The sequence below is a fragment of the Bos javanicus genome, chromosome 21 (genome assembly GCF_032452875.1).
Source record: "Bos javanicus breed banteng chromosome 21, ARS-OSU_banteng_1.0, whole genome shotgun sequence".
Classification (NCBI taxonomy): domain Eukaryota; kingdom Metazoa; phylum Chordata; class Mammalia; order Artiodactyla; family Bovidae; genus Bos; species Bos javanicus.
Genome location: NC_083888.1, coordinates 15,903,258 through 15,917,782, shown reverse-complemented (window position 1 = coordinate 15,917,782; position 14,525 = coordinate 15,903,258). Strand labels below are relative to the sequence as shown.

Sequence of the window (14,525 nt, the reverse complement as noted above, 5' to 3'; positions counted from 1 at the left end):
ACCTGAGCGGGAGACAAAAATTTAACTGCTCGTGGTCCTCTTAAAAGCATCTAATCCTTTTTTTGTGCTCAGAGGTCAGGAGGTGTTGTGCTCCTGAGGTCAGCGAGCTTTTCCGCAGGCTCCTTATCACTGTAAGAAGCACCTATATCCATGACAACAAAATGGTGCTACAGATAAACAAAAGTGCTTAAGCATGACCCAACAATTACTTCATTTCCTAGTAGGCTAAAAGTGGCACACATCCCATCCGGGCCTTCTCTTTTGAGGATGAAACAATCGGGACTTTGTTTTGCCTGCGCGCCAACAAAAGGGAACCCTGGAAGTGCTTGCTGGGCAAGCCAAGCCCAGAGCGCCTCAGCCGTTTCCTATGACAAAGTCTGCATTCGCAGTCAGTGGTGGAGAAGACAAAAAGAATACACTTTACCACTTCAGTTTGGCAAAGGATTTGAAATTCTGGTGTCTTTTTCTTCCCTCTGGAGTGGCTACACAGTTAAAGGAAATTTTTGATCTTCAGACCCACACTCTAACAGGAGAGAGGACTATTTGCTAAAGTATGTACCTACTGCTAGTTTTCAGTGGTCTAACAGTAGATGTGCATAAAGGTACCAAAGCTCTCTGTATGTATGTAGAGAAGCAGTTAAGGAGAGGGAGAAACAGCAGGCACAGCAATCATGTACATTTGGGAGGAGAAAGGGCCGAACTGACACTAAAAATCTGGTGGACTATAATCTACCTTATTACTCCAAGGCAGTATGCTCAATCTTTTAGTCACTGACATATCCCAAGCAGCTTTTCTAAACATTTCTCTCTGTTTGACATCCCCACCCCATGAAATTTTAATACTACAGACATCCCATACATTTGTATGTTATATCTGGGCTTTATATGTGAAGAGTGAGATCGGGGAAGTGGGCGCTCTCCTGGTGGTTCAGTGGTAAAGAAGCCGCCTGCTGATGCAGGAGATGTGGGCTCCATCCCTGGTCCAGGAAGACTCCACGTGCAGCAGATCAACTGAGCCTGTGTGCTACAGCTGCTGAGTCTGCACCCCACAACAAGAGTAGCCCCCACTCACTGCAACTAGAGAAAGTCTTTGTGGCAACAAAGACCCAGCACAGCCAAAAATAAATAAATAAGCAAACAAAGTCATTATTTTTTTTTTTGGAAAAAGAGTTAAAAAAAAAATTTTTTTTTAAACCACCTAAGAACCAATTCTCACCCCTCTGGGAGGATACTAGCCCCACTGTGATGCATGAACTCCATCCCAGTGCCGTGTCCATAATAGCTCAAGAGGGTGCAGGGTCCACACAGGCATTTCACCTGGACACCTTCACCTGGCCCTCCCCAAAAGTAGCCATGTACACTGATTAGCATTGGACAGTAATTTAAGTCTTTTAAAATATAAAATCACGTCTGTCTAGAGATAGCCTTGTAGTAGTATTTTAGGATAGGGAGACTTAGAGTCCAGTGAAAAAGTTACTGATTACTTTGGCAGAAAGCGAGGGCATCTCTGATGGGGCCAGATAAAAGCCTGGAACTTCTTCTCAAGTGTTATTTGATTTGGAGACCTCTGGACATCTACTGCCAGAAACAGAGCCTTGGTTCACAGGAACTGAGAGATACGGTAGTTTCACTGCAGGCTACCTGTTGAGACCTCGGCTGTAAGCAAAGATTTTTAATTAAGCCCCCTAGGACTTCTGATCATGGTAGATGTACTTTTCTCTTTCCTTTCAATAACAAATTTGCTTTATATAGAAACTTCCCTTGATAAGTGAGAAAGAAAGGAAAGATACCAAAGAGCTGAGTCAAATCCTGGGTCAAGGAATGTTTGCTATTTTCCTGTCAAACAAGAACCTTCGCTGTGAATTCTAAAAGTAAATGACAGACATGAGGGGCGATGCTGGGATTTCATGTCATGACAGATTCTGCACCAAAGCCCTTCACAAGGCTTCACCTACTGAATACCCTGTCTTATTTTCCATCCTGCAGTTACTGCTTGCTTGGTCTATCTTCACATTCAATTAATAAAAGTGAGCACAGGAAAGCACCTCATAACCCCTGGAATTACCCTCAGCAGGTATCAGATTTCTTTATATTACTTACTCATCCTACAGCCTTTGAAAGAAAATATCTCGACCTCATCCCACAAGGAGAATCACTGTTTTGTTAAAATGGGATTTGGGGTTGGATTTGTTTTATGTGAAGAGAAAAGAATAGAGGTATTTTATTTTTATTTATTACAAAGGCAACACCTTTTGTCTTTAGACGTATGTTTCACAGCAAATTATATTCTTAAACTAATCAATTTCATAGGTATTTTGAATGTAGTATTATACTATAAAACTTTTTTTTGTCTAGTGTTAATTAGCACAAAGACAGCTTTACTTTTGAAAGAGAGGACAGAATTTCCAAAGTCTTCATATGTTTTTCTTAAAAATTACTATATATGTTAAAAATTACACATGGACTTTAAAACAGCAAAACAATTTAAAGGCAGATAAAGTTTCCAAAGGCTCCAATTAACTGTCCCAAGATGCTACTAATCTTAACATAATTTCATTTTTTAAAAAGGAGGGACTGTATCATGTCTACAGCCTGTCTATGGTGATAAGGCAAGAAAATGCCTTTACAATTTATAAGTAAACATACATATACAATTCATTGTTAATTTTATCATCAGAAAAGCCAAAAAGTTAAGAAAATATGAAAGAAACAGGGCCGGGAGGGCGCGATGGACTGTAATCTCAATATCTGGAGTCAGAGAGGTTTTTTTTCGGGGACTATCAAGAAATGTCTCATTTCCTTACCCACCAAAATCATAAAAGGTCACAGATGAATGAACATCAAGGAGTAGCTGTCTTAGGAAGGTCAATCAATCATCTCGTTTTCATAAAAACTAAACTATTACCCAGCAGTGCCAGGGAAGCACACGGAGGACTCCAAGAAAAACCAGAGCCAGCAATCTGCATGCAACTTGACATTTGCAGACACAAAGCTCTTTTTCTTCCATGGTCGGCCGGACGACTAGGACCCGAGGAGTGAGCCCCACACGGGAGCTGGGGCAGGGACATCGTCCCGACAGCAGCTGCTGCGGACAGGCCGGGCGCGTCCCCCTCTAACCAGGACGCACAGGGCAGGAGCGGACTCCCCACGGGGAACTGTGACTAATCTGACGCCGCGCTCCGCACAAAGTCTGAGCCCATCAATAGGACACACAGAAATCATCAGATGCAGCTCTGGACAGAAAACAGGCTCCTGCCTCAAGACAAGAAGCAACGCAAGAAGCCAGAGAGTCCTCTGGCAGTTTTCAAAAGAAAGGGGTGGGGTGGGGGGGCAGGGGGCATTGTGTCTGTGTGTGTGTGTGTGTAAGTATGTGTGTGGGGTGTGTGTGAACAAATGTATGTACAACCTTTCTAGCAGGGCAGTTTCCAAGAACCAGGATGAGTTTCAACATGGTAGAAACCCAGTCTCATCAAGTGGGAGGAACTCACAGATGCACCAGAGAACGTGACAGACATGAATCCATGCCCTGGTGAAGCTGACACTCCAGCAGAGGCAAGCAGAAAATAAATAAAACGTATAAATGAGCTGGAAGTTGATCAGTGCAGTGCAGAAAAGTGAAGCGTGGAAAGGGACCAGGGAGTGTGTAGAGAAGGCAGGTTTTTATACATATATATATATATATATATATATATAATGGAGTGGCTAGACTTTATAAAGTGGACAGGAAAGGCCTCATTGAGAAGGTGATCATCTGAGTAAAGACCTCAAGGAAAATAAGAAACAAGTCAAAGAAATCCCCCAAGGCAGATTTAAGGCCGTTTACTTCTACACAAAAATATTAACTCTGTAATATAAACAAGAAATTCAAAACTAGCTTATTAACCCCCAAATCTGCCTATCTCTCCCCTCTCCTCCACCACAGTTCCTTAGCCAATCTGGACAACAGCAGCTGAAAAAGACAAGAGAAGAGGAAAATCACAGGCCTGATGACCAGAGTACTGAGATCCACTCAGAAGTCTTTCCTGCTTCAGTGGCTAACAGAGGTCCTCCTTCAGCAAGGAGGGAGGCTCACGGGGACCCCAGTACACACATCAAAGGCTCACAGGGCGCCTCGCTCTTCATTTGGCCTGCTCGTACAATGGGATCTTTCAAGGACTCGAATCCTTTGTCACCTCTGCTGTGATTAAGGGCCTCATGCAGCAGCCTGACTGGATCAGGTGGGCTGCAGAATATGCAGGCCAGCGGGGAGCAGAGGGGCACGTTGTGAGAAGACGGCACCAGGTAAGATCATAACTGGAGGGGAGGAGAGCTGCTTAGTGGCCAACTAGGAGAGGCCAGGCACTGGGGTTCCAAGCCCCAAGCAAAGGGCTCAGGAAGGTACTGAGGATTCGGACCAAATTAGGGAGAAAGAGCAGACTACAACATCCATTCTGGCGGGCTGGAGCCAGCAGAACGAGGGCACCCAGAGTCAACTGGTACAAAGGACACCCAGCAATGTGTGGGGCTGGGAAGAACGGGTCCTGAGACCTGTTACAGAGGTGGTAGCTCAAAGGCAAGGGGGGAAATGGAAACAAGTCAGAAAAGCAGGCTGGGGACAGTATATAAGGATCTGGTAAGAACCAGGAGCTCCTGGCTGTCATACGATACCATGGACTTGTGAACCGAAGACAGCAACTGCTTGCAGCCCACACTAACTTCAGCACCTTCACACTGAAGGTGTCAGGACCGCCGGGCACAGCCCTCTGCGCCGGCCCTCTGCGCCGAGAGGCGGGGCCCCGCGGTGGCCGAGGCCAGCGAGGACAGCTGGCCCTCCTCTGGGTCAGTCGCTCAGTCATGTCCAACTCTTCGTGACCCCGTGGACTGTAGCCCGCCAGGCCCCTCTGTCCGTGGGGATTCTCCAGGCAAGAGTACTGGAGTGGGTTGCCATGCCGTCCTCCAGGGGATCTTCCCAACGCAGGGATCCAACCTGGGTCTCTTGCACTGCAGATGTATTCTTTACCGTCTGAGCCACCAGAGAAGCCCATCCTCCTGGTATCTGCTTGCAGGCTTTCTTGCCATCTATCTTATCTACCTATACACACACACACACACACACACATATATACATCTACACATCCACAAACACACAAACTGCTACAGTACTTCTAAATCAGGAGGAAAAGTAAGTTTATAAATTATCCTCATTCCTTTCCTAATAAGAGCGCAGTCAGGCACTGACTGACTCTGTTAATGCCCATCTGAGGGCTGTTTCTCACTGTCACACACGCACATGTGTCTAGCAGGGGTGACACTGGGTGGCTCCCGCTCAGCAGACAGCAAGGTTCCAGATCAGACCCTCTGACATGATACCCATCACAGGAACAAGACGACTGGGGCTTCACATTACAAGGAAGGTGCACAATACTCTTTAGGGGGAAGAAAAGACAATCAGCACCTCTCCTGGATGTCTTGCTCAATCTCCTGTCCCTAGAACTCTGAGGGAGAATATACATAGGATTTGCCTAAATCTTTAAATCCTGTATTTTCAAAATCACTTTTGTCAAGTAGGAGGATAAATATGGGAGGATAAATGTCAGAATCTCAGTTCATGAATGTGGTGTAACTTCCAGGACCTGGCAGGTATCACAAGTGAAGTCAACTTATGTAAAACGGCACAGCAGCCATCAAAAGCTGGCAGTTTTTTACATGATTAATTTCAAAAAAAGTGGAATCGATGTTACGTAAAAACACTGAAGACAGGAAAAGTTTCAGTAAGAACTAAGTCCATTTTGTTCTCTGAAAGCCAATGGTTCAACTGTCAACACTTTTTATGGGTTCCCCCTAAATCTCCCCTCTTTTGCACTCAGATGAAATTTAACCAATTATTAACTTCAAAGCAAGCTTGAGGAAAGACAGAATAAGTTCATTTCCAAACACAATCAATATACCTTTAGATGCCTGGGATCAGTCAAAAGCCGCTTCTGGTGGCATAAGCAATGATATAATGACTTTGCAAAGGATTTTTAACAAGTAAACAGTTTCCTTTTAATTCCATTAAATGGATAAATGCAACAGTGATTAAGTATTCATTTCACCATGAACTACAATCTGTTACTTTGGGGGAACTTTGGTTTTTACAGTCCTCCCCTCACAGATACGAAGGACTGGGTTAGTAATCGCATTCACCTTTCCTTTGCCACAAGGAAAGTCAGAATCAGAATTGTAGTCAAACCACAGTGACCGCGTGAACTTTTATCTCTTAAATGTATTTTACTTTGCTTCAACATTCCAATAAATTAAAATTGTTGATCTTAACAATTGTCTTCTAATTTATGACACCATTTTATTTCAATTATTTTTAGTTAGGCTCAGATTTTGTGCAACAAGCAAGAAATAAACAAAATGAAGTGTATTTAAAACAAAAATCCAACTGCAGTTTCATCACCCTGATTCCTTCTTCCTATCACTCTATGCTAGAACACAGAATAAATAAAGGCGGATGAAGACTGTGTTCAAATACTTACCAGGAGCAACGGTCTCCAGCGTATTAGAACTGACCTTCCGAGTACTTGTACAGTGGTGGAGGGTGGAACCCGAAAACACCAAGTAAAAAACTACATCATCTTCAACTTTGTCCTCTTCCGCGAGCAGGACAGTAACAACACAATCGCCCTAGGAAAGGGGAAGAGAGAGCAGGTCTGCATTAGCAAGGTTCTTTTGGGGAGTTGATTTTTACAAAACATCAAACTGAAAGGGAAATCAATGTATCATACAAACTGTACCCACTCTAGCGAGTTTATACAGTACAAAATGTGCCAGGAAGTGGTCTAGGCACTAAGGATACGGAACAGTCTGTCTTCTTTCAGCTTACATTTTAGTGGAGGTAATGAGAAAAACGAGTAAACCAACAAGATAATGGGATATTTACTCGGAAAATTTTTTTAAAAGAACATAAAACGGCTCCCTTAAAAAGCTCTGTAAAAATTCCAGGAAAATCTAAAAATAAGGCAGGGAGGACGGATGAAGTATATTAAACAGCTACATCCTTATACTTCGAGTGCCCCTTCACCTCTGTGTTCTGTTTGCGGCAATAACTCTCTGAACTCTACATCCCAGGAGTCACTGCCAAGTCCACCCGTTCTCCAGTGAACATGGAGCGCCTCTCAAGAGCTGGCCTGGAAGCGCTGGAGTACAAAGGACTTGGGCTCAAGACCAATCTGGGTTTAAACTCCATCTAAAAAGATTTTACTTAAATCCTCTAAATCTCAGTTTCCTTGACTATATAAATGGAGATAATACCTTCTCTTCTTACAGCTAATATGTGAGAACTCTTGAAACACATTCAGCACTCAGCCTAGGATAAGACTCTCAACCTGTGAGGATGGGAGGGTTGCTTTTCCAACCATGTGTGTTTCCGGACCATCTGGAATTGCTGTTCTTCTTTATCCCACCCCTCCATCAAGCCATAAATCTAATCCCGGTAACTCTGCCTGTGACTCTGCAACTATTTAGAAGTTAAGACATCTTCATCCTTCATTTGCTGATAATCTTCTTCCTGGTAAAGAATCTGGCTGCAAAAAAAAAAAAAAAAAAAGAATCTGGCTGCAATGCAGGAGACCCGGGGTCAATCCCTGGGTTGGGAAGATCCCCTGGAGAGGGGAAGGACTACCCTCTCCAGTATTCTTGCCTGGAGAATCCCATAGACAGAGAAGCCTGGCGGGCTACAGTCCATAGGGCTGCAACTATCATTTTCAATAATCTTCTAACAACTTTTTTTTTTGGCTACACCACGCAACATGTGGGATCTTAAGTTTGCCAACCAGGAACTGAATGCACGCCCCTGCAGTAGAAGCTGAGCCCCAAACCACTGGACCGCCAGGGAATTCCCTCTTTCAGCAATTTTTATAATTTTTTTTTAACTGAGATCAGTGGCTAAATTAAATTTATTCTATGAAAGAGTCCTAATTACCATTCTCCCAAACATTATATAATTTATGTTGTAACCATAAACAAAGGACTTTAAAGCACTGAGGTTTAGGTTATGTACATCTGTAATGATGTGCAATGGAAAATCTAATTAAGAGAAAGTCAGGCCATTTTAACATTATATAGGGGAGAGAATTCTCATTACTTACAGCATTTTTCCCCTTTCTACTTTAGCAGTAATAAAGCCAATTAAAGAATCATGCCACTCTATGGCTACAACTTAACGTCCAGCAGCAGAACAGAGAAGCAGGTAGTGTTTCAGCACATAATGAAAACCAAACATCTTAAAATCAAACTTGGGATCAAGGCTAGTAATAGGAATGCTCTGAATTCCAAGTAGTTCCCACAGCCCTAAGTGCCTCTAATTTTTTCCCCAGGGTTCTGTGCAGTGCCCTGTGTCCAATAGGGGTTGCAGTCTGCTGTAAGAAGTCAGAATGAACTCCAAATAAGCTGTAACTTACTAAGACTGGCGAACCGGAAAGTTCCCAAGCACCCTAACAGAGGAACAGCAGGGTCGGTACCACAGCATTACCGCCGACTCCAGACACTATTCAGAACTGAACTGTAGGACCTGTAAGTCCCTGATTTGGAAATGTTTTTGAAAAGGTTAGGCTGCTAAAATGTTTACTATCCTTTGGCAAAATAAACTACAACCAGAAAAAATGTCTGCAGCATACAGAGAAGAATCAATTTTTCAAGGTATTGAAGTATCACTATAACCTGAAAAAAAAAAAAAACGTTACTAAAAGTTCTAAAGTTTCATTTTTTAGAGCACAGGTTGGAAAAGTATGAGCCATCGGTCAAGTCCAGCACTCTTGCACAGGCTGGGAAAGGTTTTTACATTTTTAAGTGGTTGAAAAGAATAAATACACACACAGAGGCTGTGAAAGGTTTTTATATTTTTAAGTGGTTGAAAATAAATACACACACACACACACACACACACACACGAGGTGCCAGGTTGCTTCAGTCGCATTTTTCAGCCAAAAAAAAAGTTGTGACCCCATGGACTAGCGCCCATCAGGCTCCTCAGTCCATAGGATTCTCCAGGCAAGAATACTGGAGTGGGTAGCCATGCCTTCTTCCAGGGGATCTCCCCAAACCAGGGATCAAACCTGTGTCTCCTGTGGCTCCTGCACTGCAGGCAGATTCTTTACTGCTGAGCTACCAGGAAAGGGAAATATATATCAGATCAGATCAGATCAGTTGCTCAGTCGTGTCCGACTCTTTGCGACCCCATGAATTGCAGCACGCCGGGCCTCCCTGTCCCTCACCAACTCCCGGAGTTCACCCAGACTCACATCCACCAAGTCACTGATGCCATCCAGCCATCTCATCCTCTGTCGTCCCCTTCTCCTCCTGCCCCCAATCCCTCCCAGCATCAGGGTCTTTTCCAATGAGTCAACTCTTCACATGAGGTGGCCAAAGTACTGGAGTTTCAGCTTTAGCATCATTCCTTCCAAAGAAATCCCAGGGCTGATCTCCTTCAGAATGGACTGGTTGGATCTCCTTGCAGTCCAAGGGACTCTCAAGAGTCTTCTCCAACACCACATTATATAAGCATCAATTCTTCGGCGCTCAGCCTTCTTCACAGTCCAACTCTCACATCCATACATGACCACAGCAAAAACCATAGCCCTGACTACACGAACCTTTGTTGGCAAAGTAATGTCTCTGCTTTTCAATATGCTATCTAGGTTGGTCATAACTTTCCTTCCAAGGAGTAAGCATCTTTTAATTTCATGGCTGCAGTCACCATCTGTAGTGATTTTGGAGCCCAGAAAAATAAAGTCTGACACTGTTTCCACTGTTTCCCCATCTATTTCCCATGAAGTGTTGGGACCAGATGCCATGATCTTCGTTTTCTGAATGTTGAGCTTTAAGCCAACTTTTTCACTCTGCACTTTCACTTTCATCAAGAGGCTTTTGAGTTCCTCTTCACTTTCTGCCATAAGGGTGGTGTCATCTGCATATCTGAGGTTATTGATATTTCTCCCAGCAATCTTGATTCCAGCTTGTGTTTCTTCCAGTCCAGCATTTCTCATGATGTACTCTGCATATAAATTAAATAAACAGGGTGACAATATACAGCCTTGACATACTCCTTTTCCTATTTGGAACCAGTCTGTTGTTCCATGTCCAGTTCTAACTGTTGCTTCCTGACCTGCATACAAATTTCTCAAGAGGCAGATGAGGTGGTCTGGTATTCCCATCTCTTGAAGGATTTTCCACAGTTTATTGTGATCCACACAGTCAAAGGCTTTGGCATAGTCAATAAAGCAGAAATAGATGTTTTTCTGGAACTCTCTTGCTTTTTCTATGATCCAGCACACACATATATATATGTATATATATGGAAAAGTAAATGGCAACCCACTCCAGTACTCTTGCCTAGGAATTCCCATGGACAGAGGAGCCTGGTGGGCTACAGTTCATCGTGTTGCAAAAGAGTTGGACATGACTTAGCGATTAAACACACACACACGCTTAGGTCTCCTAAGCCCCTATTTTGGAAACATTTTTGAAAAATTGAGGCTGGTAAACTATCCTTTGGCATGATAAAACTACAACCAGTTAAAATGTCTGCAGCATATAAAGAAGAATCAGTTTTTCAAGGTATTGAAATATCATTGCTGCTGCTGCTAAGTCGCTTCAGTCGTGTCCAACTCTGTGCAATCCCATAGACGGCAGCCCACCAGGCTCCTCCACCCATGGGATTTTCCAGGCAAGAGTACTTGGAGTGGGTTGCCAATAACCTGAAAAAAAAAAAAAAGTTACTGAAAGTTCTAAAGTTTCATTTTTTAGAGCACAGGTTGGCACTATAAGCCATGGGCCAAGTCCAGCCTTCTGCTTGTTTGTGTGTGGCTCTTATTGTATGTGGCTCACACGTATTAACATGGGAAAATTCTATGACATTCAAACTTCGGTATCCATAAATAAAGTTTTATTGGAACACAGTCATGTTATTTGTTTACACATTGTCTATGGCTACTTTTGCAATACAATGGGCCATCACAGAGTTGACTTAAATTGTGTCTGACTCTGTGACCCTGTGGACTGTAGCCCCCAAGCTCCTGTCCCTGGGATTTTCCAGGCAGGAATACTGGAGTGGATTGTCATTTCCTCTTCCAGGGAATCTCTGTGACCCAAGGATGGAACCTGAGTCTCCTGCCTGCATCTCCTGCATTGGCAGGCAGCTTCTTTACCACTTGAGCTATCAAGGAAGCCCACTGAAGAACTGAGTTATTGCAAAAGAGATCACACAGTCTGCATGCCTAAATTATTTACAATGTGGACTTTCACAGGGAAAAAAAAGGAGTGGTTTTTTTTCTTTCTTCACTTAGATATCTAACCTGAAATTCTAGGAATACATCTTTTTTCAGTATCAAGAAGGTCCTCTCCACAAGGGCCCCATCTTGCCATGAGACTTTCTGTGCCCAAGACACTAGCGACACCTGAGGCCTTCTCTTAACTGTGGTCAGAAAGGATGGCTAATAAGCAGCTGAAATTCCTTTTAACAAAGCTTTCAGGATCAACCTCTTTTTTCATTCCCAAGACAAAAGTAAGTTTTAAATTGCTTTCATAGCTCTAATTCTTTTTTTTTTTTTAAACACTGAGTTAGCTACCCACAGCATGAAATAGAAGTGAACACAGAACCCTAATTCACCTCAAAATCACTTGAAGTTTAGGTTCTGAAGGCACCTGGAATTGAAGCATCTGTTCTTGAAGGAATATTCGCGGCTCTCTGATAAAGTTGCTAGGAGCAAATGATAAACATCTGGACTCTGCATTTCAGCCGCATGACTCCTGTTCTACTGCAGTAGTAACCAGCCACTTAGAACTACTCGAGATGGCCTTAAAAGAGGCGATTAAAAAATAAAAGTGCAAAACAGGTCTAAGTAAGACGCTCAGTTGAGGTGGCCGCTTTGATCACACCTTCCCTGAGAGATCCCCGGGTAATGGATCTTGCTGCTCAGGGGAAGGGCAGGCCCCGGGGGGACAGACAGGTCAGTCAAGCCGGCTGCTACCCAGTTAACACGTCTGTTGTGTTTTTACCTATAACAGATGAACTTATTAACAAGGAAAACTTTCAAGACATTCTTGATCAAAATTTTAGTTTGACCCAATCCCAAGGAGAGAATGCATCTACATCTGCACCTCTCCAGTAATCTGAACTCAAAAACCATGGCGTGTTATTACAAAAATAATCCCATGTTTTTTCATTCATGAGAAATGTATCCTTGAACCTGACTGTTTCTCCAGAGTCCTAACTAGTCTCGCTGACAGACGACACGAGAACTAATGGAAAGTGGAAAGTGCAGTTAGTCAGTGCCGCCAGGCCTCATTGTGCAATTCACAGGTGATCCCCGATATACAAACGCATTATAATTCTAAATGCCACGGATCAATCACTTACGTGGCTTTAAATGGTAGCTATGGTCTTCGCTTCCCATCTTTAAGTCATTTACATAGTAGATAAACTGTATTAATAGAACTAAAATCATCTTTATGTACCTACCTATTAATAAGCAGGAAAAAAAAATTTATTTTCCACTTAGATTTCTATCCTGGAGTCCTAAGAATAGATCTTCTTTTCTAGATAAAGGATTCTGTCTCTGCATTAGACCTACCATCTTGCTGAGAGACTCTCCTTGCCCCAAGATACTAGTCACATCTGGGGCCTTCCTTTAACTGGGGACGTTAACGTGCCGAGGGACAAACTGAAATGGGGCAGAGAAGAGCAACTGAGGCATGGGAAGGAGCTCCCAGTGTGGGGACAAACAAGGCCTGGAAGCAGGCAAGATGCTGGGTGGAGATGAGGTGGGTGAGCCAGACAGAGTTCTTTGGGAGGCATGACAAAAGTAGGGACAGCGCTGATCTCAAAGACAGCAAGACGCTGTCAGTCACAAGGTTCCTGAAGGTGGGCCCCTTCTGCAGCAAGATCACTGCAGTGGAATGCATGCTGGAGCTGGCCCGCACAGGCCTGTAAGGGTGCATCATGCTTTCAGAAATCCTGCAAGTCAGCTGTTAAACATGGCCATTATTAAAAGTATATGATATCTGCTTTCTTGAATGGAGAAACTAGTATCAACATATACATGCTATCATGTATAAAACGGATAGCTGGGAGAAGCTGCTGAATAACACTGGGAGCCCATCCTGGCGCTGTGATGACCCAGTGGGGCGGGATGGGAGGAGGCACAAAGGGAGGGGATATGTGCGTCATTATGGCTGATTCTCGTTGCTGTATGGTGGAAACCAAGACAACACTGTAAAAATTAAAAAACAAACAAAAAAACAGACACGTAATTAAATGCCAGATGAAATGCAAAAAAAAAAGTAATGATAAAAATTTATAATTATATAAATATTAAAAAGAGATGTAACAAACACTCAAAACATCATATCGTAATTCTTTTGCCAGCTGAAGCAAGTGACACAAAAAAATTAAATGAACTAATATCACCTGTCTCCTGATCCTACCCACTGAGGACACAGCATCGTAGCGTTCCTCATTTGAGTCAGAAGAAAACATCACACAAAACCAAACTGAGAGGCTATTTAAAAAAAAAAAGTTGATCTGAACCTTTCAAAAATGTCACTAAGGAAAGACTCAGGTTATGGAGACTGAAAAGACTTTCCAACTAAATGCAGTGCATGGTCCTAGGCTGGATCCTGAACAGCAAACTGCTATTAAGGACATTAATGGGACATGTGTCCAGATTTAAATGAGGTTTACACACATTTAACACTGTACCAATGTTAGAATTTTCCTGATTTTGTAACCGTGATGTGATTTATATGATCCCTGTTCTTAAGAAACACACAGTGAAGTATCTGGGGTAAAGGAACATGTCTACAGGTTACTCTCAAATGATTCGGGGTGGGGAAAAGAGAATGATTAAGCAAATGAGGTAGAATGTTCACAGTTGGTGAAGCTGGGTTTAAGGCATATGGGATTTCTTTATACTATTCTTAAACCTTTACTGTAAACTTGAAATCATTTTAAAGTAAGTTTTCAAGAAACAATTTTTCAAATAATTTATATGGCCAGATATTCAAAAAGGTGCAAAATTAAGTTCCATTTCTGAGGCTGTTTAAAATTGTTTTCTTAACATCTTGCACTAATCTTGGTCACTAATACCATTCTCCACTAATAGGAACCAAGGCTGCTGGAAGAAGTGGCTGTTTCCAGGTCTAGGTCAAGGGCATGTACAAGATGAGCTTGGAACATCTTGTTTTGACAGAAAGTAAGGAAATGTCCTCCTCCCTCCCTCCAAAAAAGGACAGGGACATGCTGACATGATGCATGTCGACGTAACTTCCTCTGACCAAATCTGGTACAATTTTAGACCAAACTGTCAATTAAGAACAGTAATGAATTATAAACAATTAAAAAAAACAAAAGGAAGGAAGCCATGACTCTATACTAACAATAGACAAATAAAGAGGAGAAAGGTGAACGCCTGTGTATAGTGGAATGAGGAAGGCTGATGGTCAAAGTGGGAAGAATGTCAAAGTAATGAAATTACTACCATTATGCCATCATAATGGGAGAG

General features: G+C 42.8%; 1 protein-coding gene across 12 annotated transcripts in view; it reads right to left on the bottom strand.

Annotated features, from left to right (window-relative positions):
- The window catches only part of AKAP13 (A-kinase anchoring protein 13), a 324,322-nt gene that overhangs the window by 193,988 nt on the left and 115,809 nt on the right, over positions 1–14,525 (bottom strand). For all 12 annotated transcript variants that reach the window (XM_061394329.1, XM_061394319.1, XM_061394321.1 and 9 more), the window contains exon 3: positions 6,504–6,651. In XM_061394329.1, the coding sequence (XP_061250313.1) occupies positions 6,504–6,651 (148 nt within the window). The remainder of the gene's footprint in view (positions 1–6,503; positions 6,652–14,525) is intronic.